General features: G+C 36.7%; 2 protein-coding genes across 2 annotated transcripts in view; one reads left to right on the top strand and one right to left on the bottom strand.

Annotated features, from left to right (window-relative positions):
* Positions 1-7544: 7544 nt before the first annotated feature.
* The window catches only part of LOC144972596 (uncharacterized), a 277443-nt gene continuing 257487 nt past the window's right edge, over positions 7545-27500 (top strand). Inside the window, exon 1 of the mRNA XM_078913998.1 lies at positions 7545-8297. Coding sequence (XP_078770124.1) covers positions 7568-8284 — 717 coding nt within the window. The 5' untranslated portion in view covers positions 7545-7567 and the 3' untranslated portion in view covers positions 8285-8297. The remainder of the gene's footprint in view (positions 8298-27500) is intronic.
* The window catches only part of LOC144973886 (uncharacterized), a 20720-nt gene continuing 9957 nt past the window's right edge, over positions 16738-27500 (bottom strand). The window contains exons 5-6 of the mRNA XM_078916773.1: positions 24183-27016; positions 16738-16812 (exon numbers count right to left, since the gene is read on the bottom strand). Of these exons, the coding sequence (XP_078772899.1) occupies positions 16738-16812; positions 24183-27016 (2909 nt within the window). The remainder of the gene's footprint in view (positions 16813-24182; positions 27017-27500) is intronic.

Raw genomic sequence — 27500 nt, 5'->3', positions numbered from 1 at the left:
GACTGAAATATATTGCGCATTTTGGTATTCATAAAATACTGTGTATTCATTTGACAGCAAGCCTCTCGATAACCTTTGAAATATATTTTAATTGGATAAAGGTCTGTAGTATTTTTAATGAATCAAACTCAAGGTTTTTCTTTTTAAGCAAAGATGTAATTATGGCCTCCTTCATAAATTTTCAATACATTGTATGTAAACTAATAGTCTCTTTTTTCTTCCACTACAACTTTTGCATCTGCAGTAGATCCTAATCAAATGTGTTTTGGCCTTGTCAAAGTCCCCCGTACGACACTGTGAATATAGGATTGAGTATATTATGTCATGAAAGCATAATATTATATTAAATTAAAGGTAAAATGCAGTTCTTAGAAGAAGCAATTTATTAAAACCTTCCCTTTGTTTAATAACATCTTTAACAGATAACGTTGCAGCCATTATACTTTAAATGTGGACATAAGAATGTATACATTTTACATTTTGTTTACCATTATTTCTTACTCACTTTGCATCAATAGGGGATGAAATTTGCGGAAGAGTAGCGTCTCTTGATTGGTCGTCACCGGGGGAGAAGTTAATTGTAAACAAACTAACTACAAGCCAAGCACTCCAAATACAACGTTTATTATTCATATTTCTGTACAAAAATGAATATCATAATCAACGTTGTGCATTTTTGTACATAAATATGAATAATAAATTTTGTATTTGGAGCGCTTGGCTTGTAGTTGGTTTGTTTACAAATAACTTCTCCACCGGTGACGTCCAATCAAGGGACGCTACTCTTCCGCTAATCTCATTCCCTATATGATTGCCATAACTACCTACAAGTAAATTCAACATATTTTTGAATTCTTTCCGTGTTTTTTGTGGAGTGATGTATTCAATATCAGCTTTTTTTTATTGTAAGCGTTCCAGCATCTGTTATGGGAACTGAATAATATCTCTGATAAAACTCCATAAGAAAGATTCATACAGGATATGTCCAGTGTCTCAGGTGGGCAGCATTCGAGTTCATTTCTCCAATACATGTCTAAAAACTTGTCCTTTAGAAATTTGCGAACGACCTGGATCCAAGTTGAGGGTACACTGCCTTTGTGAAAACATTATATATGGCCAAAATTCATGAAAAGAAATGTAACATAACATTTTAGCATATCTAAACATACATTTACAGTAATCGTTTTTAGAGAATGCAGGTCGAGGAATAATAGGTTTAATGTATGATTTTACCTCAGAAGATGGTGAAAAACATATGCAAGTATCTATAATGGTTTTAGAATAATAAGTCTTTGAAATATAGGAAAAGCTTTATGGACACCTCGTATATTCAATAATTTGATTTATTTGGCAATCCAAAAACAACTAGGATAAATCCAATAGCGTTCAAAACGCCGACAACAGAGAATAAAGTCAACCAACCATAATTTTGTAGAACGTATTGTACGCACATACTACCACCAATGTCTAGCCCGTAGGAAAAAGACAAAGACATGCCGATAATGGTGGTAGAATAGGTTTTGCCGAAATATTTAAAAATGCAAGTAAAAAAGAGAGAATACACTGCATAGAGCCAGCATCCATAGATCACATTCCAGCTCAAATATAGCCATTTGTTAAGAATGGCCGAGACATATAAGAAAGCACCCATGATACACATAAATGAATTAGTAACGACCGCTGTATTTTTCAGATCAAGTCTTTCGCAGACAGCTCCTGTCAGGTTGACACTCAAGGCCATTCCCAGAGTCAAAAAGAGTGATGTGCTGGATAGAAAATGATCGTCCGAGTAAAAGACCATGCCAAAACTTTTGTAATATGTAAGGATGACAAGTAACGAAATATCAGAGCAAGAGAGCATTATCAATAAAATGTAAAATGTCTTTGATTTCAAAGCTTGACGTGGTGGCATATCATCTAATAGTTCAAAGGTATTTTCAATTGTCTGACTGGATGATGTATTTTTGTCATCATTGTTTTGAAGCGTATCAATAATTTTATCACAATGTGAGATTAAAATAGAATCACTCTTGGACATTTCTGTTATCACTTTGTTTGTACGCGCTACACATTCATGACTTTCGTGTTTAGCGGTAACAGTCAGTTGGGATGACAGGTTATCGTGGTTTTCATTTGGTAAGTTCATTATAGAAAGCTGTTTGTCGTGCTCTTCAAATAGAGGAAGGGGAAGATGATCTGGCGAATTTTTTCCTGTATTGGTTTTATGCAGTTTTATTTCTTTATTCATATTATGATGAAAAGAGGAGGTGTCCAAAGTATCAAAACAGCCACAACTCCTTTCCAAACTTGTAGATCCCTTATTCTTAGAGTTATCCTCTACATAGTCTGTACACGAGCCGTAACTTGGTAGACCGTTTTGGTTTTCAGTGGTTTTATCAATCAGGATGCTATCACTTTTCTGGTGTCCTCTGCTTAACTGCAAAATTGCCTCCTCTGATGTGTGATAAACAATTTGTTCCGCTGTTGCTTTTGGTTCTTTTTGTGTGCCGCTTGATATATCAGATGACTTGTCTTTTATGAGACAAAAGGCCACTATACCCAGCACAAAAGCAATGATACTGTATAACATGAAAAACGGTTGGACTTTATCCAACAATTCAGTCTCCGAAAAGACAGTGACACTCCAATTCACTTTTGTGTCTGCTTAAGATTATTGGGGTTAATATACCATGTGACTAGTAAGTTCATAATACAGCCGCCTAATATCTCTACAGTAATGAGGGAACTCGTCGCCAAGACCAAATAACGTGTGCTCCATGAGATGATGTAGATAATGGACACTCCCTGGGCTATTCCATACCCGATTCCAGACACAAATCCGAATGTCACAAGAAAGGCATTGTAGGAGTAGCGAATGGTGAAGTAACTCATTGCCAACGTCAGGCAGAACAATAGATTTCCTAACACCATGACGAGGCGTTTCCCAAACAGCTTGGTGAGTGAATGACAAATTAACATGCCAATACCAAGACCTGTAATAAAATGGGAAGGGGATAAAATTAAATATGTTTCTGATAAGTGGTTTGTAACATATATGCTTCAAAAGTCTCAAGGGCCAAAATATAATTAAAAATAAACATTGAGATTTTATATGGAGCAATATCAACGAAACGTGTTCAATTTGCTTTACAAGGAGTCCCTAGCCAACAGCAACACTTAACAGGTTGGACGGGACATCACGCCTGTTAGGCGATATTACAATTTTTTTCGGACATAGACAGCACTGTTACCGGCCATGTTATCATTTTACACAAGAGTACGGTGAGAGAATGTGAGTAAAGAACCTTTTCCAAGGACTCAACTATGCGCCGCCCAGGACTCGAACCCAGGATCTCCCGATCAGAAGGCGAATGCCATTCCACAAGATTAAATAGCCGGAGAAAGATGTGTAACAAGAGGACATTAAAGAGGGTGTGAGATATTGGTAGTCATTTGTAGCCCACTGCTTCCATCTGCTATTGTGGTGGAATGAACTTAATCAATGAAAATCGGTTAAAAGTTAAAAACAGCCAGATATAAGAAAATTAAGTTTTCGTGAGGCTTACGAAAAAAAAAACCATTGTCCTCAATGAATGCATTTATCTATATTCAGATTGTATAAGGTTAGCTTAGGATTCTATTCTAGGTATAAAGTCTTATCTACATAATACCTCTGTGAGACCATTGATCACAATGATTATTTACCTATGGAATTCATAGCAGGCAGCCGTGATGCGTTAATCTCGACATCCATGTCTACCCGGATGTATAAATAGGAAATGACGTAGACAGACAGGTTGCCCCACACTAAGCTTAAAGAACACGCCGCTACAAGTGTGTAAACCCCCAAGAATATACGGAATTGTGTGAAAGACAAATACCCTTTTTCTTCATCATAAGTCATTTTGCTGCTCATGAGCACCTGTGGAATAGATTATAGAGGAATTTAATATCCATGAATTTATAATTTTTCATTGCAAAACTCAGTTCACGTTGAAAAGAATTTTTATTCCAATCAGTTATGGGTGTGTGTTCTTTACAATACTACTAAACATCATTTTGTCATTAAATTAAGAGCGTAACAAATTTCAAGATGTTTCATGCTTATAAACTTTCTCTTAAGATAACTTACAACAATACAGTTATATACAAATTTTGCATGTGTACAAATATCTAAGTCCGTTCGCTTATTAATATCCATTGAGAGAAAGGACAAAAGGACCTTTCGTCTGTGTAGTACGCCTTGCAGACAGACGTGTGTAACTATGCTTTTGATGGGGTTTTTTTGTGATGTTAAACCGTTTAACATTTATTTATACATTGAATTTTTATTCCACTTTGTGGGACATGTTTCAGTGAATCTTGTGATATAATTTTTACAACTTTTTAAAAGAAGGAAATATTTTAATCAACAAATTTTAAAATGGATTTTATTCAACATGATCATTTTTATCCTCCTTGTCAGCTGACATTCTGATACCGATTTATGTTCACATCATTGTTTATGCATGTCATCATCCGAATAAAATACAAATACACAGCATAACTGTTTTCGTCGAGCCAGAGGTGACTGTCGCAAACATTGAGGACAAGACCCCGTCCTGCAGAATCACGACCACCTGTTTTAACAACAATAAACCATGTGAGAGGTGTTAAAATCAATCACTTTGGAGCAGTGTCAAAACAAATAGCATTTCCCAAAATATAACACTGTGCAACAATAACGACTATAAAGAACTCATCTCAAGACAAAGACCAACTGAAGCTGACATGGGAGAAAATAATGAAATAAAACCATTAGAATTATCAACAGTGGGTAATAATCGCAGCTGGGGCTGTGTTCAAACAACCAACAAACAAAATATAATCACCGATACAGCAGACACGATTTGAGGAATGTTAAAAAACATGCAGAGGAAGATGTATTAAGAGAGATAACACAGAGCCTTGGAACGAAACTGAGGACACCCACGAACAATCTGTGTCAATGTGTGAAAACAACTTACAGAGAAAAATGAAAGTGTCAAACCTTATATTATGAATGAAATCTTGCTTATTCAACTCAAGATCAGTATGTAATAAAAAGACAACTCTAGTTTATGAACATATTTTGGACACAGACTTTGACATATTATTCATAAAAGAGACATGGCTTCTCCTTCTTCAAGTACCAAGTCTGTGCCAGACATCGGTGATCATGTGCCCCATTCATCTCTCTGATCAGATAACCTCAGAAAACTAATATTACTCATCTCTTTCTTTGTCATCCAGCTGTTCAAACTATTCAAATATGTTTTTCTTGGTCTACCTTTACTCTTTTTACCTTCTATCTTTCCTGTGAGAGCAAGACGTTCCATACATTTATTTCGTTCCAGATCGGCGACAGAGATCATTGGTAGGTCTTCTCTTGTAGAAAAATCTTGGTTTACTTTCCAAGATTTTTCTACAATAGGGCCCACCTCCTAGAGTATCTGGGTTACTCCCCATTGGTGCTCATCTCGATTATCTCTGGTTCAATCCCCACTGGAGTTCTCATCCCATAGTCTCTGGTTCAATCCCCACTTTTGCCCACATCCCATTGTCTCTAGCTCAATTCCCACTGTGCTCACGTCCCATTGTCTCTGGTTCAATCACCACTTCAGTGGATTTTGGTAGATTTCAGTGGATTTCGGTAGATTTCGGTGGATTTCGGAAGATTTTAGTGGATTTCGGTAGATTTCTGTGGATTTCGGTAGATTCTAGTGGGTTTCGGTAGATTTCGGTGGAATTCGGAATTCAGCAATACCGAAAGTTTTTAGTCTGATTGATAACATTTAGTGAGGACTACTCATAAAATATGGCTGGCTAAAAACAAGAGCAAAGAGCTGAGTGACGTCAAATTCGTTCTATCTTTTGTGAAGTCAAATAAATTAAAACCCCTATGGATCTATGATAAATGTTATAAATCATGACGAAGAAAAATATACGACCACACTAACTCACCTTGTGCAGTATTGTCATAGTCTGGAAAAGGTCATTTGATATTTTTTTTCTAGAAAATACGCCCTTCCAATATCTATCGATTACAATAGCCCTTATCTTGGTAAAAATTATCAAAACCAGAGACCACAAAAGGGGGGGGGGGCAGAAACACTATCTGATTTTGAAATGGGCCGAGGAAACATATGCGACCGATCTTCTCAAAACGGTTTTATGATGGGGTAAGCCAAAACTAATTTAAAAACAAAAATGACCAAAACTTTTAGACTTTAAGAAGTTATGTTTATATTCATCAAAAAATCCATATTCAGCATCTAAAAAGAAATCATTTAGATATCGCCATACGCACTAAACATGCTCAAAGTTCTTTACAATGGAATCTCAGCCAACAGCAACAGTTAACGTAGGCCGAGACATGACGACTGTTGAGTGATATTATAAGTTATTTTCACACAGAGACAACGCTGTTCACAGCTAGATACTCGGTTTTGAGAAGGGTGTGAGTAACGAGTCTGTTCCAAGGGCTCAACTACCCTCCGGTCAAAGCGGGACTCGAACCTATGACCTTTTGATCCGAAGGCGAGTGTCATACCACAAGACAATGTATCTCCACAAATCAAAACAACCTGACATAACATCATTTGGAGACGATGGGTTATATAAGATAATAATATATTGTAAATCAACCAACCCACCCACCCAAAGTAGTCCTTCAGACCCTTTAGACCTTTTAAGCCGGAGTGAAACAAACAATAGCAATTGCTTGCCACCCTTTGGATAGGAAAGTACTTTCCGCCAGGTCTAGCTACCCATTACAAGGGGGTCAGAAAAAAAATCTCGACTGCACTCGGGATAGATCTTGGTCCCTTTGCGTGTGAATAGAGTGCTCCACCAACTGAGCTATCAGGAACCCAATTTTAAATCAACGCTGGACATTTTGTTGGTTAGCAGAATTTTTCTATAATATAGTTTAACATTAATTACCAAGATAAATGTTCATATCTATAATTTTTATGTTAAACTTGGAAAAAAAAGAGATTTCGAGAGAACAAAAGTGAAGATCTGTGCATGTTTAATTATTTGCAGGTCTGATAACCCAAATTTTAAGGGCTCGTTGTTGTACTGGAAATACTTTCAATCCATTATTGCTTTCGATTATCAGACCTGCAAATAGGTATAGTGTGTAGGTAAATGTTTTAACTTTGCCACTTTTTAGTTAAAGTGATTAAGCATATGTAAATTTAAGCAGTTTAATCTCCTGGCTAAGAATTTTAATAGAGGCAAGCTTATTTATTTGATTTAAAAGAGATACAGTGATATCAAAATCTTGAAGACATCCTATTTTTGATGGGACTTATGGCTTTCCATACATCAGTTTTGCTCGATTGTGACGTAGTTTTTGTCAACAAGGGTAAGAAAAAGAATGAACCTGGCCCAGTTTCTTGGAAATTGATTGTTCCAATTGATGGTTCCTCCGTGACCTCTTGTTCCTATGCCTTTCAGACTATTAAGATGGATGCTTTTTTAAACTATTACCGTATATTATGGATCAACACCAGCAAATATAGACATCATACAAAATACCCTCATGAAATATAACCTCCAAGTCAATGCCAATAAAACCGAATTTACAACAATATCGAGGAACAAAGAGGAATGGAAAAGAACAAAGAAAGTCGGCTCACTAATTGGAGACACCGAGGATGTGCAAAGAAGAAAACAGCTATCAAACGCCGCACTCAGTAAACTCACCAATGTATGGATTAGAGGTGACAAAATAAAGAGAAAAACCAAACTGAAACTGTACCATGCTCTTGTACCGGTACTTCTGTATAACTGCGGCACTTGGGCGTTGACAAAATCCGAAGAAGAACATCTGGATGCCTTCCATCGCACACAGCTAAGAAGGGTACTGGACATCAAATACCCAAAAAAGATCTCAAATGAATCACTATATAAGATCACAAAAGAAAGACCAATCTCCCTTGACATTTTACAACAACGATGGCAACTTTTCGGTCACATACTACGCAGGGACAAAAACATACCAGCTAACCAAGCCATGTCGGGATACTTCCAAAAACACGGGAACCTTTTCAGAGGAAGACCGATCAGAACACTCCCTGTGATCCTAAACAAAAACCTCACAACACTTGGACAAAGCATTAGTCTCATAACGGCAGGGGACCTTGAAAATCTGAGAACCCTAGCAGAGGACCGGCAATATTGGAGACACCTCACACAGGAAATAATGGAAACAGCCAAGGCGACCCGATCTTTCGGTCGAGACGAGAAAGGCATCTAAGTCAAGTAAGTCAGTATATTATGAGTCCCAGGTTATTCAACCAACATACAAAGCTGGACATTGGTTGGTCCAATTGATGGTTTATCCGTGACCTCTTGTGGCTACGCCTGTCAGTCTATTAATATTGATTACTTTTTTAAAAACTAAAACCATACAGTATGAGTCTCGAGTTATTCAATCAACATACAATGCATACAATATTGAACATTACGCCAATTATCGTGTATTTTATTAATATTAGTTGAATACACATTTCAGTGGCTTTATTTTTGACTCGAAAATTTAAAATTAAGTATATTTTCCCCTGATATCAACCGATTATCATAAACCAACGACCCGAAGCCACCTTGAGTGCTTACCTTTCAACTGAAGCAAACAACCCAGAGATCCTGAGCATCACTCACAAATTTAACAGATGATTGAAAAAACACATAGTGTCATCAGGTGTTGCGATGCAATTCATTTATCAATGTGTAACAGGATTGTGATGAACACTCACTAACCGTGGAACTGACTTATGTTCTTGTTTTGCATATAATAACTATGGAGTTACGGATTGTCAAGTGGACGAACAGGCGAAATGGCAGGAAATATTCTGATAAGTTAGTGCTTAGTAACGCTCTAATCATCAATTCAGTGTGGATTCGACGATTTAGACAAGATAAGAATTGACTTTATTTTTTTAACGTATTAAAAAAGTATTTTAAAGTATTAAGAAAAGCTTTAGGTTTGTGTGAAGACTGTGATGTGAAAGTGTTTACTGTACGTATACCGTCTAAAACAAGATGTGATGTGAAAGTGTTTACTGTACGTATACCGTCTAAAACAAGATGTGATGTGAAAGTGTTTACTGTACGTATACCGTCTAAAACAAGATGTGATGTGAAAGTGTTTACTGTACGTATACCGTCTAAAACAAGATGTGATGTGAAAGTGTTTACTGTACGTATACCGTCTAAAACAAGATGTGATGTGAAAGTGTTTACTGTACGTATACCGTCTAAAACAAGATGTGATGTGAAAGTGTATACTGTACGTATACCGTCTCAAACAAGATGTGATGTGAAAGTGTTTACTGTACGTATACCGTCTAAAACAAGATGTGATGTGAAAGTGTTTACTGTACGTATACCGTCTCAAACAAGATGTGATGTGAAAGTGTTTACTGTACGTATACCGTCTAAAACAAGATGTGATGTGAAAGTGTTTACTGTACGTATACCGTCTAAAACAAGATGTGATGTGAAAGTGTTTACTGTACGTATACCGTCTAAAACAAGATGTGATGTGAAAGTGTTTACTGTACGTATACCGTCTAAAACAAGATGTGATGTGAAAGTGTATACTGTACGTATACCGTCTCAAACAAGATGTGATGTGAAAGTGTTTACTGTACGTATACCGTCTAAAACAAGATGTGATGTGAAAGTGTTTACTGTACGTATACCGTCTAAAACAAGATGTGATGTGAAAGTGTTTACTGTACGTATACCGTCTAAAACAAGATGTGATGTGAAAGTGTTTACTGTACGTATACCGTCTAAAACAAGATATGATGTGAAAGTGTTTACTGTACGTATACCGTCTAAAACAAGATGTGATGTGAAAGTGTTTACTGTACGTATACCGTCTAAAACAAGATGTGATGTGAAAGTGTTTACTGTACGTATACCGTCTAAAACAAGATGTGATGTGAAAGTGTTTACTGTACGTATACCGTCTAAAACAAGATGTGATGTGAAAGTGTTTACTGTACGTATACCGTCTAAAACAAGATGTGATGTGAAAGTGTTTACTGTACGTATACCGTCTAAAACAAGATCGAGATCTATAGATAGTGTGCGCTTAGCTAAGAATTTCATAACATTATGTAACCATGAACTTTTATAGATAGTATGCAGATGACGTCACTCAGGTCTTTGTTATTGTTTTTTGCCATCAGCGTTAATGATTAATGCTCACTGAACTGTATTAACCCGACTATCAACGTTCATGGATACACACAGTTTTGTGTGTTGGTCCGTTATACTTCCGGATGGCAATGTTATGAGCTTCTAAGCCAAGCGCATACTATCTATAGTCTGGTTAATACAGTTCAGTGAGAATAACTCACAAACGCGGATGGCAAAATATAATAACAAAGGCTTGAGTGACGTCATCTTTGTTCTATCTATAGATAGTTCGAAGATGACGTCACTCATGTCTTTGTTATTGTTTTTTTGCCATTCGCGTTTATGAGTAATGTTCACTAAACTCTATTAACCTGACTATAAACGTTCATGGATACACACAGTTTTATGTGTTGGTCCGTTATACTTCCGGATGGCAATGTTATGAGCTTCTTAGCCAAGCGCATACTATCTATACTTAACTGTGTGTGACCGTGTTTTTGGTGTGCCTCTCATTTTGTTTTCAAGCTATCGACGTGCGGTTTGAACCATCAAATGGATAAACCATTTTTCTTTAACATCATAGGTCTATATCTATATCTTAAATTAAATCAATACGTTCTAGATACCTTACCATTTACGCTCGCAATTTTCATCTTTTGAGTTGTGTAATTTTATTTCTGATGGTGGCCCTAAGTTCTACACTGGCGCAGTGGGGCATCCTAACTTGGGTAAAAACGTTCATTGCTCTTTTCTTTCAGTCTTATTTCAATATATTATTATATTATTAGGTCATAAAAATGATAAATGATGACATGAAATGAGTTTGTCCTTAAGTCATTTTATATACGTGCAAATGACCACGATATTCAGTAATTCTACACAGGATTCTTTGTAATTTAACTGTAAACAGACATTAATGACTCTCTGTCTCAATGCAGTGTTATGTCGGCGTGAAACATTGATTTTGAAGTTGAAATCACAAAAGTTGATTTGAATTGATTTGGCCCAATGGAGAGACTGGATGTAGTTTATTATTATTTTTTTACAAACTACGGGGACTCCCGATAGCTCATATGGTTGAGCTAAAGGTACCGTGATCGATCCTGGGTGCAGTCGAGATATTATCTGATCCCCCTGTCCACCCTTCAGTGATTGGGTAGCTGTGTCTGTTAGCGAAAAGTAGTTTGCGGCAGACTAGCATCCTATCTAAAGCATAGTAAATAATTGCTATTGTCCGTTTCACACTATAGAAACCGGGATAAACTCCGGTTCATTGGGTCGATTTGCTCAGGTTTTGTTGTTTTTTTTTTTTTTTGTCGTCGGTTTTTCCTCCAATTCAATTTAATTCCGATATAACACCGAATAGAGGCGGTGTTCACATTTATAGATTTGCATTGATAAAAAGAAAGTCTTATAGATTTGGACACCCCATCTATATGTAGACGGCGCCGTCTCTGCAAAATTTAACCAGAAAATGTGTGTGAAATGACGTCACCCCTTCATTAGATGTGTACTTATATCAAACAGTGTGTGGAACGTGTTTTTAGTCAGTTTTTGATTAGATTCGGGACTGAATTTGCAAATCATATGACATAGAACGAACAGAAAAGGTATCTCGAATAAAAGTATACTTACTTTTAATAAATCAGAAGTTTCCAAATCTTAAAAAACACCACCTTTTTCTGGAGGGTGTTGACATCGATGTTTTTATATCCGAAAATATAAATTTAGGTGAAAAACAGGTTTGAAAGCAGGCTATATGAGAGTCTCGATTTTACAATCAGTGTCGAAATTTGGGCATATATATATATATACATATGTGTGTGTGTGTGTGTGCGTGTGTGTGTATGTGTTTGTGTACGTGTGTGTGCGTGCGTGCGCGCGTGTTTAGGCATGAAAATTAACACAACAATACGATATTGTCACATTAAAACTGTACAAGTATGAGGGCAACATGTTGGCGTGAATGCTCGGTGTTATGATCTTACAATGAGGAGCAAAGTGTTTTGATAGATTTAAATGAATGAATGAATACATTTTTATTGTCGGTAAAAAGACATAGTATGCATACATCGTTTATACGTTACAACAACTATTAACGATGGCAACAAAATATAAAAGTAATAATTTGAAAAAAAAATAATGATGTATAATATCATCTTTTAAAATTCTAATTTAAAATCAGTGAACCTTTTAAGGCTTTTCATCGACATAATAATTTTTTTAAAAATACTTTGCACATAAATTAAATACTATATATGATACATAAAAATTGACATGTCTCACTGTTTCATTAAATATGAATATCAAATATTAAACCAGAACAGAAAACAGATCTGAACCAGTCTGAGAAGCTGCCACAATGGGAGCGATCTATGTTCATGTTTTCGTCCAACCAGGTCATCAATCACATGATTTGTTGCTGTCCAACGATGGATATTTCATAACAATTGAAAACACGCTGCTTTGTTTACAAAAGTTATAAACATACCCATGTGTCAAGCGGAATAAAATGACCAATCGTGATGTTTGGGATTTAAAAAGTTGTGAACTAAGTGGGTCAGTTTGAGCACATTTTACAATGTGACCAATGACCTCGAGCACATATAAATTTAATATAGATCGTGCCCATTGTCACAAGAGACTCTCAAACCTTTCTCCGTTCTCATGTGCTCTGGCAGATTATTCCACGAAACTGCAGCGGCATAATGAAAGTACTGTTTACCAAAATGTTTTGATGTTTGGGAGCCATTGTTTACATTTTGACCACTGTCCGAGAGGCGTGGTTATCTAGGTGTCTACAGATACTATGCGCCTGGCTAAGAAAGTCACAACATTGCCATCTGGAAATAAAACGGACCAACACATAAAACTATGTGTAACCTTAAACGTTTATAGATAGTATGCGCTTGGCTAAGAAGCTCATAACATTGCCATCCAGAAGTATAACGGACCTACACACAAAACTGTGTGTATCCATAAACGTTTATAGTCGGGTTAATACAATTCAGTCAGCATTACTCATAAACGCGGATGGCAAAAAACAATAACAAAGACCTTAGTGACGTCATCTTCGAACTATCTATAGAAAGTGTGCCCTTTGCTAAGCAACTCACAACAAGGAAATATACAGGAAAGCCTCTCAACAACTAAACGTGTTAAAAAAATAGGAAGACACCTCTCCAAACCAAATAAACTAACAATTTTCTATACATTTTTCTAATCAAATTTCAGCTTTTGTTCACTTATTGGCACTTCTGCTCAAGAGCAAATACTAAGAAAATGGAAGAAAAAAATTCAACAACGCGCGCTAAGATTCATCTACAGGCACTTACAAAGACTGATTAACAAAGGCTAAAGTTATCCCCCTTGAAACCAAGCGATTGCAAATTATGGCAACAGAAACATTCAAAATTCTTCACAAATTATCCCCAAGATGTCTAGAAAATTCAGTAACTTTTAAAGAAAGAAAATATGATTTTACGGCAACAACGGAGACGACAACAACAACAACAAAGGAGTACAGATGACGAAAACAATTTGAAATGTGCTCTCCTGAATGCCCGCTCAGTGCGAAATAAAGCTGTGTTAATTTTATCGTCGAAAACAAATTGGATTTATTCTTTATTACAGAGACTTGGTTAACATCTTCTGACACTATAACCATAAACGAGGTATTCCCCATCGGGTATTCATATCATCAAGAAAATGAGACCAAAGACGTGGAGGTGGTTTGATGTGCGTTTTTAGAGACCAATTGAATATTATCAAACGAGTAAAACAAAACTACGACTCATTCGAATGAATCTAAATTCACTTTAGTTATAATAATAGACACTTTAACGTCGTAACCATTTACAGACCACCACCATCAACTAAAAACAAGAGCACTAATACAACTTTTTTAAAAGAATATGAAGTCTTTCTCCACGCAAAAAACACCGAGAATGGATAAATTATTATTCTAGGTGATTTTAATTTTCATGCCGAGATTTCGGACAACTTCACCAAACTTCTAGAAATATTCAATATCAAACAAAATGTCAATGGACCAACTCACGAGGGTGGACACACCCTCGATCTCGTTATCACACGGTCTATCGATACTTCCACTCGTGAGATCAGGATCGGAGGCCAAGACATTTCAGACCACCACCCAGTATTTTTTAAGATCAATGTCCCTGTTCCAATTTCAAATCGGCGTACAGTCCGCTATAGATAAACGAAAGACATAAATCACACCAAATTACTAGACCAAATTCGGGAGTTGGACATAAATGATAACGTTATAAATACAGACGGCGTCACAGAGAATTTAGATCTCCTCTACACATCACTCAATAATTGTCTGGAAAATCATGCGCCCCTCAAGTCCAGAACAATCGTCCTAAGACCAAATTCCAAATGATTTAATGCTGAAATCCGAAAGGCTAATCATGACAGACGTCATAAGGAAGGTATTTGGCGTAAGGCTGGATTTGAATTTCACAAGCAACTATATAAAAAAGCCAAAAATTATACCAATCAACTAATAGTCAGTACCAAGCGGCAATATGTGAAGGACACTCTGATAAAAAGCAAACTTGACTCGAAAAAGCTTTATAATACTTACTGTCAAAGAAATGATCACACCATCGAATACAAATAATCTACCTTCAAATACATCTCCAAAAGAACTGTGACAAATTCAACACCTTTTTCATTGAGAAAATTTCCAACATCCACACAGGAACTAGACAACGACAGCCCCACAAATCTACATCCCAGCAACAACATCACGAGTTGAAACAACAAGCATGACTTCACAAATGAACACAACAACAATGGCAAGGCGCGTGACATCGCCCGGAAGATCAACATCAACAGAAGAGACACTACAGGAGGACACAACACTTACCTGAACGAAACGACCAACTAAATATATGAACACCCGTTATAAAACGTTAACGTCGTTTGAACCCGTAACAATAGAGGAAGTTAAAAATATTTTGTCAGATATGCCTTATAAATCATGCCCGCTAGATAAAACACCAACGGCTCATAAAATCATGTACAAAGTATCTTGCTCCAGCAATTGCATCTATCGTAAATGAAAGTCTAACGTTACCCGATTTTCCAAATATGCTGAAACATGCCTTGGTTAGACCCCTGAAGAAAAAAGCAAATCTTGACTGCAATGAGTTAAATAATTTTCGACCTGTGTCAAATTTAAATTTCATTTCAAAATTAATCGAAAAAGTCGTTGCTGCTCGTATTATTAACCATCTAGAGACGAATGCCTTAAATGTTAAATTTCAATCTGCCTACAAAGCCTCCCATAGCACGAAAACGGCATTACTTAAAGTTTTTAATGATATTGTAAATGATATAGATAATAAAAGTGCTGCGATGCTTGTTTTACTAGATTTAAGGGCGGCATTCGACACTATCGATCAAAATTTACTTTTGACTAGACTACGTGATAAATTTTATATCAGTGCCACAGCTTTGGACTGGTTAAAGGAATATTTGTTTGAAAGAACTCAGTCAGTAATTATAGAAAGCCATGTTTCAAATCCATCCATATTAACGTGTGGAGTGCCTCAGGGATCTATTCTCGGCCCCCTCCTTTTTACAATGTATACTGCTCCCCTTTCTCATATGTTATCCACTTTTCCCATTGATTTTCATTTTTATGCTGATGACACTCAGCTGTATACAAAACTCAATAATGATTCAGAGCTGGAAAATTGCGTTGCTAACATAAAGGATTGGATGAAACTAAACAAACTTAAATTTAATGATGACAAGACGGAAATGATAATTTTTGGAAATAGGTATCAACTCTCAAAAATATCTACAAATGAGATACTAGTGGGTGAAAATGCTATTAAACCTAGTTCTTGTGTGAGAAATCTTGGGGTGTATTTAGATCAAGGGTTATCCAAGGAACATCATGTTTAAAAAATATGCCAATGTTGTAACTATCACATTAGAAACATTGGAAGAATCAGACATTACATTGATGAAGGTATTACAAAGATGCTTGTTAATTCGTTTATTACTAGCAGATTAGATTATTGCAATTCCCTTCTCATTGGCTGTCAAAGTAGATTAATTCATCAACTACAAAAAATTCAAAATAAAGCGGCTAGACTTATAAAATTGACGAAAAAAAGAGATCATATAACACCAGTTCTCCAGGAATTGCACTTGCTTCCTGTGAAGTATAGGATAGAATTTAAAATATTGTGCTATGTTTTTAGATGTCTGGATGGATTTGCAGGAACTGATTAAAAAATATGAACCCACTCGAAATTTAAGATCATCTCAGTCCCAACTCAATTTTCACATCGATCACTGGCCTCCCGGGCAGTCTTGATTTCGTCTTCTTCCAAGATCCTTTTCTTTCAAAATCATTCCTTGTCCTTTGAATTGTAGGGCTGGTCTATTGTTCATCGTCTATCATGTCTTGTAAAACTATAATTTTTTTGACTGGCATCCCATTTTTTATTTCAACTAGCCCTAAAATGGCCTCAATGTTTTATTAGCGCCATCAAACCTTTAAAAACAAAAGAGTCCTTAAAAGAATGTAGAGTAATCTTCCTTGCTGCTCACGCCGATATTGTCTACACCAAAAGTGTCCCAAACTGTAACCTTATAAATAAGGATAGGAACCAAAATTAAAAAATCAAAAGTAGCTACAAAGCAGTCTTTAACCCCCCCCCTCTCTCTCTCTCTCTCTCTCTCTCTCTCTCTCTCTCTCTCTCTCTCTCTCTCTCTCTCTATCTATCTATCTATCTATCTGTCTATCTATCTATCTATCTACCAATCTTTCCCACCCCCAATCCCCTTCTCTCTCTCTCTCTCTCTCTCTCTCTCTCTCTCTCTCTCTCTCTCTCTCTCTCTCTCTCTCTCTCTCTCTCTCTCTCTCTGACGCTCCCTTAAACACATGCAAGACCCTATAACTATAAAGTTGTACTCTCTTTTTCTTTTATTTTTCTTCTTTTTTTTGGTTGGTTTTTGTTTAGTTTGTTCGTTTTTCTCCGGATTCATATTGTTACGTACAAAAAATACACAAGGCAATACATTTTGACGCCTCACTGTGTTCTAAATTAAAATAATAATCTTAAAAGTGAGTAAAAGGAAATCATTTTTAATAAAAATTAAAAGTCGATCAAACTTCTCGAGTCACCAGGAATGGCGTCAACATGTTGAACTTGAAAATTAAGAATTTTTTGCCAAGGGAGTACACAGGCGTGCCCGAGGCCAGTGATCGATGTGAAAAGTGACCAAATAGAAACTTACTTGGGCAAACAATACTAAAACTCTGATCTCCTTGGAAAACTCATCCGTTTTGATAATCATACAAATTCTAGTGGACTAGTAAACATTTAAAATAGATATAAATGTCAATTTTAAATTACTTATAGAAACATTATTCTCTGTGTGGCCAAATTTGGCCAAATTGGTCAGGCCAATGGCTATCTGGCAACCTTGGTACCGAGAATTGAGATCTATTTCAGGCTCCCGATTTCGAACAACTCTCACTCAAGACTTTCCGAGAGTAAATAAAACGCTGTAAATGGTATTATTATATTATATATATATCCTTTCTTTAAAAAATATAGCATTGTGGAGAACATTGTGCTTATTTGAGTCAATAAAAAAATTGATACGGCGCACAACTCTACTGAAAGATTTGAAAATTAGAAATGTATTTTTTACAGATAGATAAACAGATAACTTGATTTCCTTTTATAATTTAAAGTCAGTTTGAAAGTTCGTTGAGTCAAACAGATATCATAAAATATGTACCAACGACGACACTTGACTCCCAAAATCAACTAATTTTGACACTGTAAAAAGTTGTCAATTTGCGTCATCTATTTATGACATCAAGTATTATTATTACTTCCGTTGTGTTGTTGATTCAGCGGTGATAAGTGTTGTTATGTATGTTCTAATTGCGTGTATGTTTGTGTGTGTGTGTGTGCGTGTGTGTGTGTTTGTGTTTGTGTGTGTGTGTGTTGTGTGTGGTGTATACATGTGTGTGTGTGGGTGTTGGCATTTTTCAGCAAATCGTGGCATTCATAGTGATATTATTCACTTGATCACATGAAGGTATTTCAGTCGCCATTTTGATTCTTTTTTTACTATTAGGGTTAGCTCGAGATCGAGGATATTTCTTTTTCTATTAAGGTTAGTCATAAGTCTTAGTAAAGGTGCTAGGATGTTTGTTTTTCCATAAGTTAAGTAAAGGGGAGACATTCCGAAAGCTCCTACATCCCCAGTATTCTTTAAATTTGTATTTTCACCGTTGATATTTTGTCAGGCATTTATTTATTCAATTTGTCATTATATCTAGAAGTATTTTAAAAACTCTAGAACAAACCTTGATAGATTTGTGAAAGTTTAAAATTTCTTAATTTGACCATTGTTTTGATTTTCAGCCGCCATTTTGATTTGTTAAATATTGAAAGGTAGTGCAAAGCAGTCCGAGAGTTGTTTTTTTTTCTATTAGGGTTCGCTCGAGAGGTTAGTCATAAGTCTTATTAAAGGTGCTAGGAAGTTTGTTTTTCCATAAATTAAGTAAAGGGGAGACATTCCGAAAGCTCCTACATCCCCAGTATTCTTTAAATTTGTATTTTCACCTTTGATCTTTTGTCAGGCGTTTATTTATTCAATTTGTCATGATTTTTTCTATTTGGGTTAGCTCGAGATCGGATGATTTTTTTCTTCCTATTAGTATTAGGGTTAGTCATAAGTATTATTAAAGTGCTAGGGTGTTTGTTTTTCCTATTGGGGTTAATTAAAGGTACTAGGTTTAATTTTTTCTTGGGGTTAGTTGATGGAATATATTATTAAATATATTATTGGGCCACACAGAAAAATCAACCGAAGATATACCGAATTACACAGACAACGTTGTTTATTAATCTGCCCTCATTAAATGATGGTGAGTACAGTTTCGAATGAAAATAGTTCTTTCCCCGCGAAATTGCGGGCTTTTTACTAGTATATTTCAACTCGACCACCACAGACGTTAACAAAAATATTGATAAATGACACAAGACCAAGTCATGGAAATCATAACATTTGTATTGGCCATATTAACGCACAGTCATCGAGAAACAAGACATTCGATATAATCGATGTCATAGATCAACACGATATCGATATTCTATATATAGAGCAGTAAAGTTAGGTGCCCCAAACGTAAACAAAGGTCGAGAAGCACGTGGCAAACCACATGTTCCTGTCTTGACAGCTCACGTTCCAATGTAAATAATAGAAAAAAAATAACCTTTAAAATTTGGCTGTTAGGTGGCAAAAGAAACACATATTCATAAATACTCGATCATGCATCAAATAATGTCTAGATATGGATATTTTATGGAACAAAAGGTAAAATTTTCTAAAATTTATCAAAAGTTACAGTCTATCTATTTTTAGACCAGAGCAAATTATTGCGCTGGTGTGAACAAAACGAGAATTATTCGGAGCCTGATTTTCATAATAATTTAGCCTTATATTATTATTTCTGCAACTGTTAGATTTTATGTAAACATATTTTCAATACTGAAAGTGTATTGCCTACAACTCAAACTACAAAATTGGGAGACCTATATTGTGCGTAAATTATTCCGGTCCCTAACGGAAATCACTAGCAACTTGTTATTGTTTACGTTTGGGGCACCTAACTTTACTGCTCTATAACTGAATCATGGTTGCGTCAGTTCGGTGATGAACCTATAATGAAAGAAATGACACCTCCCGGCTACAAGATGGAATCGTTCCCAAGAAATGGACAATCAGGACGGGGGATCGCCATCATATACAAACACGCTCTTTCGTCTAAAATACAAAACAGGCCAATTTCGTTCAAAAGTTTCGAGTGTGTCCAAACCACATTGACCTACCCTCAAATTTCATTTTTAATCACTTGTATCTACAGACCACCCCCAAGCAAAAAGAACAAACTGAGACAGAATGATTTTGCTGATGAATTTTCAGATTTTGTATCAAAAGACACATCAAATAAGCGAAAAATTTATATCGGCGATTTTAAATATTCAGTTTGATGTTGATCAGAATAGTCTCGTTAAAATTATAAAAAATATGCTGAATGAACATGGCCTCACTCAGTTAGTGACCTCTCCAACTCAAAGATTGGGGCACATCTTGGACTGGTTCATCATTGACACACCCTCGCTTGTTGAATCAATTAAAAATATCAAAAAAGAAATTTCAGACCACAATCTGATTCTGGCAACTCTCAAATGCATCAAAGAGAAAGCAAAGAAAGTCAAGATAGTGTCTAGGGATACCAAAAAAATAGACATTAGTTCCTTCAAAAACAATCTGTCAGAGGAACTAGGAAGAATGGATATACCATCAGCACAGAAAACAGACGAGGTACTGCGCAACGTCATCGACAGGCATGCGCCAAAGACAACTAGAATAATAAATTCCAGGAAACCGTCTCCGTGGTTTAACCAGAGTGAAAAAACTGCCAAAAGGGAAAAAAAGGAATGCAGAGGCATCGTGGAGAAAATCGGGCCTTGAGATTGACCGGCTGATATATATAGCAAAAAAGCATAAGTATAAAACCACCTGCAAAAGAGCAAAAAGAAACTATTATAACACAAAACTGTCATCAGTGAGGGACACTAAGGAATTTTTCTCTGTTTCAAAGGAACTTTTAGGGGAAGAAAAGGGCATGTGTCTACCCACTAATATCCCGGTAGAAAAGCAGCCGGATGCATTTTCAGATTTCTTTTCGGGAAAAATATCGAAAATTCGGAACAATTTGGACCTCGTGCAAAATGAAGATATAAATTTCCACCCTTTTTCGGGTTCACAGGGATTCTCTTGTTTTAAAGAAACAACTGAAGAAGAAATTTCTAAAATAATTTTTTCATCTTCCTCGAAGTCATGTGATTTAGATCCTTTACCAACTAATATTTTGAAATTATGTCTTCCTGAATTGTTACCTTGCATAACTTATATTATAAATCAGTCACTTATCTCAGGACAAGTCCCAGATATCTATAAACATGCAATTGTAAAGCCTCTCATAAAAAAGCAAAATCTCAATGTAAATGACCTTAGTAACTACCGTCCCGTCTCAAATCTGCCATTTCTTTCTAAAATCCTTGAAAAAGTTGTACTCAGACGTCTTTCACAACATCTCCATGAAAACAATCTATGGGAAAAATTTCAGTCAGCTTATCGTTCTTACCACAGCACAGAAACTGCTCTGTGCTGTGTTGCGAGTGATTTGCTTGATGTTTTAGATAAAGGTTCTGTTTCTCTTTTGACATTGTTAGACCTTTCGGCGGCGTTTGATACTATTGATCACGGTATTCTCATTAAACGACTTAATATAACCTTTGGCTTGTCTGGGACTGTCTTGCAGTGGTTTGAATCTTATTTAGATGGCAGAAAGCAACAGGTTATGATTTTAGATAAACTTTCTCGTCAACATACATTGTCTTTTGGTGTTCCTCAAGGCTCTGTTTTGGGTCCAATTCTTTTTGTTTTGTATACTTCTCCATTATCTAATGTCATCACTGGTCATGGGCTGCGCTATCATCTCTATGCAGATGATACGCAACTTTATGCTACTGATAAAACTAAAAATCTCGAAAATATTGTGAAACGTGTGGAAGAATGTGTGACGGATGTGAAAGAGTGGATGGATGCAAACAAGTTGAAAATGAATGAGTCAAAAACAGAAGTGATGATTGTGGGAAATAGAGGGCAGTTGAAGGTGAATGATGGTCTTGAGGTGTTGATTGGGGGTGAAAAGATCAAAGTTTCAAAGACTGTGAAAAATTTGGGTGTCTATTTTGATTCAGAAATGAAAATGTCAGCTCACATTTCTGCTCTCTGTAAATCTTTATACTTTCAATTGAAGAAAATCAGTTCGATCCGTCAGTATATTGCAATTGGAACATGTAAAACATTGGTTGTTTCCCTCATTTTTTCGAAACTAGACTATTGTAACTCGCTGCTTGTCAACTTGCCTCAGGCTTCTATTAAACAATTGCAACTACTGCAAAACAGTGCTGCAAGATTAGTTTTGGCCAAAAAAAATTTGATCATGCAACCCCTTTGTTGGCCTCTCTCCACTGGTTGCCCATTGAAAAGCGCACATATTACAAAGCAGCGTGTCTTGTTTATAAGTGTTTGGCTGGTATAGCACCGGCATATCTCACAGATCACGTGGTCATGTGTAAATTTGAAAATTACACTTTAAGATCATGTAATGACCAAACGAAAATTTCGGAAAAAAGATCAAGAACAAAATTTGGTGATAGATCGTTTGCTTGTTTCGGCCCCAAGATTTGGAATGAACTACCACGTGGTCTGAGGGAGTGCAAGTCTTTACCTACTTTTAAAAAGAATCTCAAGACACATTTTTACTGTATTTGTTTTTCTTGACTCTATATGAATCCTTGATTTGGCTATGAATTGTTATTGTTGTTATTATTTTATTTTTTTTTCACTTAAAATTGATATTTATATTGTAAAGTGCCCAGAGCTTGTGTTTTACACGAGAATGAGCGCTATATAAATGTGTATTATTATTATTATTATTAGTATATATATATATATATATATATATATATATATATATATTATATATATATATATATATATATACTAGTAAAAAGCCCGCAATTTCGCGGGGAAAGAACTATTTTCATTCGATACTGTACTCACCATCATTTAATGAGGGCAGATTGGTAAACAACGTTGTCTGTGTAATTTGGTATATCTTCGGTTGATTTTTCTTTGTGGCCCAACATGAAGTGTAAGCCACTATAGCCTCTGACCCGTGACACAGCAACATACAGTTGTCCGTGTGTGAATACCGGTTGTGGTAAGAAAATCCCCACCTTGCTTAATGTCTGCCCCTGAGACTTGTTAATTGTCATTGCATTTGACAATTGTACCGGAAACTGTCTTCTATTTAGAATAAATGGTAAGCCCGAATCCGTTGTTGGCGTCAGATTGATTCTAGGGATAAACACTATGTCGCCAGCTCTACTACCGGTAATTATCTTGGCTTCTAATACTTTTGAACCTAATTTAATTATTAACAAACGGGTGCCATTTAGGAGGCCTGATTTAGGATTTATATTTCTAAGCAGCATGACTGACGTGTTGGCTTTCAAATGTAATGCATGTGGAGGAAGTCCGGGAGGTGTAAGTTCGTTCAAGAATTCAATCGGGTATAAGTTGATGTCAGAGTCACTTTGAATGGAATCAGCACTGCGGTAAATTTGTTCAGTTGATGAGGTCAACCCGGACAGAACGGCTGCATTTATTTTGTCAACATTTTCATGGGTTGTAGTCAAAATTGCTCTCTCTGATAGATAACGTTCATCCGCAAAGTTCAGATTCAACTCATTGTATACAGCATTTATCAAGCATTCTGGGTCATTTTCAGGAAGGCATAGCGCTGTAGGTAATTTAACAGACTACTTTCCGATTTCGCTGAAAACCGGCTCTGTACCATTTCCGATGCGGAGAAGCCAATTTGCAAAACAGTTATTGTCATCAGTAACCCTCATGTTCTTGTTCAGGTGAAAAATGGTGACAAAATTCCAAATAATTGACTTGTTAAGTGTGACACTTAATATATCGGCTTCACTTCCTTTGTTAACAACAGGTAGAATTTGCCGAAAATCCCCTCCAAGTACAACCACTTTGCCCCCAAAAGGTTTTGAACTGCCTGTTATGTCACAAAATGTCCTGCTCACACATTCAAACACATGCCTGTCCATCATAGGTGCTTCATCCCAAATTATGAGAGAACTACTCTTTAGTAACTTAGCTGTGTCTGATTGGCGACTGATGCTACAGGTGCTGTTATCCGTTATTGGAATTGGAATTTTGAACGTTGAATGTGCTGTTCTACCACCGTGCAATAATTCTGCAGCAATTCCAGATGATGCAACAGGTGTAGCTGAAAGTCCTCGACCTCTGATTTCTGCAAGCAGCGTGTTATATACATAGGTTTTGCCAGTTCCACCAGGGCCATCGATGAAGAAGACATTATTCACCCGGTCTTGTTCAGGTACGTCAATTGCTTCCAAAATGCCAGTAAATGCTAACTGTTGGTCATGATTCATCTTCATTTTTCGACTGTGAGCAATTTGTCGTTGCTCATTTGGATCCCATACTTGACAGGCAGTTGCGTATGATTCTGTAGGTTCAGGCAGTTGATAATCTTTTAATGATCTATTGTGAATCATAAGAAGCCTGTTAACGTCTTCAAGTGTCTTACTAACGCAAGCTTCAGCAGTCATACTTTCAACATGAGAATATTCTTCAGCTAGCTGGTCTTGAAACGTATTCCATAAGGAAAAAGGATCTGTGGGGTTGCAAAAGATCAAAATCGTGACAAAAAGCTGTCGGAGTTGACTTGCTGAGGCAACAAATGCTGATTCTGCCATGCAGTTTATCCACTCATCATCGTCCTCCAATAAACCCATAGCAGACGCGGCCTGTCGAAAAGTATGGTGTAATGTTCCTACTTCTGATCTCTTTAGGTCTTCAAATGATTTTGCTCCCCTTACATGCTGCAGCAATAATCTAAGAAAGAAGTGCTCCCCTTCTGCTGGATGGGCGCTGTACATTCTACCGATTGCCAGGCGGTTTCTCTGTCTCTTCTTCCAAATGCACGTTCTACTAACCCACGTGTAATGTTCCGGCATATCAGTATACAGTAGAGTATTAGCCTCACGGTTTATTGCATTCTCCTTAAACCATGCTGTTAGTGTGGTGTCTTTCAGTCTCCTTACAGCTTTTTCCGCATGCCCTTCTCTGTAAGTTACAGACTGCTGGTTTTCCAAGTGCAAAGCTAAACGTTGGACTGCCGGGTATCGGTCTTGCATGTCAAATTGGAATAATCTCCAGCAAGATTCACTTGCTGAAACATAACGTGCATCAACAAATCTCCTAATTTCATCATCTTGTTCCCCTTGGAATTCTACCATGACTCTATCATGTCCTTTGTACACATACGTATACATGTATTTCACCGCTTTTATGCTGTTGCACACCTCAAGATTGATATGTGCCATATATCTGCTGAGGAGATACGGGTTATATGGGACAACCCATCTATTGTCAAGGGCAATTCCTCTTTTGAAGATTGATTTTCCATCATTACGTCTCTGATACAGGGGATAAGTGGAGTCATTTGTATGTGTCGTCTCACTGAATGATTTTGGAAATCTCTTGGAACACTTGCCATCTTTCATGCATGGACTGTTGGGATTGGCCAGGCCACAGGGACCATGCATCATGTGTTTTGAAACTAAATTCTGTAATGTTTTGTTTTGTGGAATTTCTGCACACACCAACCTATCAATATCTTGAGTAGTTATGGGTTTGGCACTGCGATCAAGGATAATCAGGATGTGAGAATGTGGCAGGCCTCTCTTTTGAAATTCAATGACCTTCACATATGCTAAGACTTTGCCAAAAAGTTCTTTTTTAATTATCTCTTCCATCAATGCCCCTAATTTCATTTTAAAGACCCTTGCGACTAAATCTGGTCGGTCTGCAGCTGTTTGTCGTGAATGCAGTTCATTTGTTATCTCTGGCCAACATGGATTACAGGTCACAGTAAGGAATAAGTCTGGTTTACCATATCTGCGAACAATTGACATTGCATCTTGGTATAATTGGAGCATGTTTCTTGGACCCCCTGTGAATGAAGATGATAAAACAATTTTGGTCCCTACTGTAGCTCCATGTGCGTCACCTCGATACACTGCATCCACCAGTCCTTGATACAATTCTGCTCGTAATGACTGTTGATTAAATCGAATGTATTGCAGGCGTTGCTCTTCAACTTTAGCATACTGATCAACACAATATTGTTGCAGGAGACGACCTCGGTGCAAAATTACATTAAAACTATCTCTCTCCATAAGTCGATAAGCATAAAATAATGATGGACTGACCTGACCGGTTTGCTTTCTGTTGAATTTAATGTTGGGCACCCAACCTTCTTCTCCTTTTGGAAAGAAGAGCACATAATGCAACGGATCAAAGTGAGGATGTGTTTCACTGATACGCATAATTGACTGTTGGTTTGGATGGTCATCTGATTTGCGGTATAATACAATATCCCTCCATTTACTACAGTTGATAGGGTTATTTGGGAGTAAAACAGCAACTTCTGAAGCAGTCGGTAAATTATATCTACGGGGATCTTTTGATGAATCTGCTCGAAGCACCATTCTAATATCCTTCCCTTGATCTCCAGCATCTTCAATAGCTGCAGCGGCATGCTTATATAATTCAACAAAGGCACTAACAGTAGCCATGATGGTAGATATAGTTGTCAAAATATCAGTATTTAGACTTCTATTCCAAAAAAGCCTATTTTGAATTTCGTGTTCAGTGTCATAAATGTAAAGTTGGGCAAATTTTGGTCTATCATTATCACTGTTGGGTTGAATATGACCTATTCTATTGTAGACGGTACCACTAACTCGGAAACAGTATATCCCAGGAGGCAAGAAATCTTCGTGTACACCCAAGGAGGCGAATGCAAACATAGAATTGTAAGCACGGATGTGTTCTCGAAAATGCTTAGAATTTGTGTCGTTACCCGTGTAAAGACTCTTTATATTATCCGGAAGGGGTTGTAAAGGTGCCAGTGATACTTTCCCGTTGGCACAGCATAGCGAGGTTGATTCACCGTGCCATAGTTTTGCTGAACAAAAACGACAAACTTTGTTCATACGTCCTGTGTTGTGTGGTGAGATAAGAGGTATTGTAGTTGTATCCTGTTCTTGATCTGCAGCTGATGTAAATTCCACTGTTTGAGCTACATTTTGTTGAGGAGCAGTTTCTGTATTATTAGTATTAGTAGTAGAAGTAGCAGAAGTAGTAGTCGTAGTAGTATTGTAGATCTAGTTCTGAATGCAAATTTTAATTGACGTGCTTGTCGTCGCTGCCATGCTTTATTCGGCATGATTTTGGTTTACCAGTCAGTAGATATCTATATCAATACGTCCCAAGTCTTTGCTACGCTTTACTTGGGAGGCCTTCCGAAAGCCCCTACAAAGGGAAACAACTTTAATAATATATTCCCTCAACTAACCCAAAGAAAAAATTCAACCTAGTACTTTTAATTAACCCCAATAGGAAAAACAAACACCTAGCACTTTAATAAGACTTATGACTAACCCTTATATAAAAAAAATCCTCCGATCTCGATCTAACCCTAATAGAAAAAATGATGACAAATTGAATAAATAAACGCCTGACAAAAGATCAAAGGTGAAAATACAAATTTAAAGAATACTGGG

This window comes from Berghia stephanieae, chromosome 5 (genome assembly GCF_034508935.2).
Source record: "Berghia stephanieae isolate SIO BIC M18660-M18661 chromosome 5, UCSD_Bste_1.3, whole genome shotgun sequence".
Classification (NCBI taxonomy): Eukaryota; Metazoa; Mollusca; class Gastropoda; order Nudibranchia; family Aeolidiidae; genus Berghia; species Berghia stephanieae.
The sequence above is the reverse complement of the archived record's forward strand: the minus strand, read 5'-3'. Positions and strand labels throughout refer to the sequence as shown.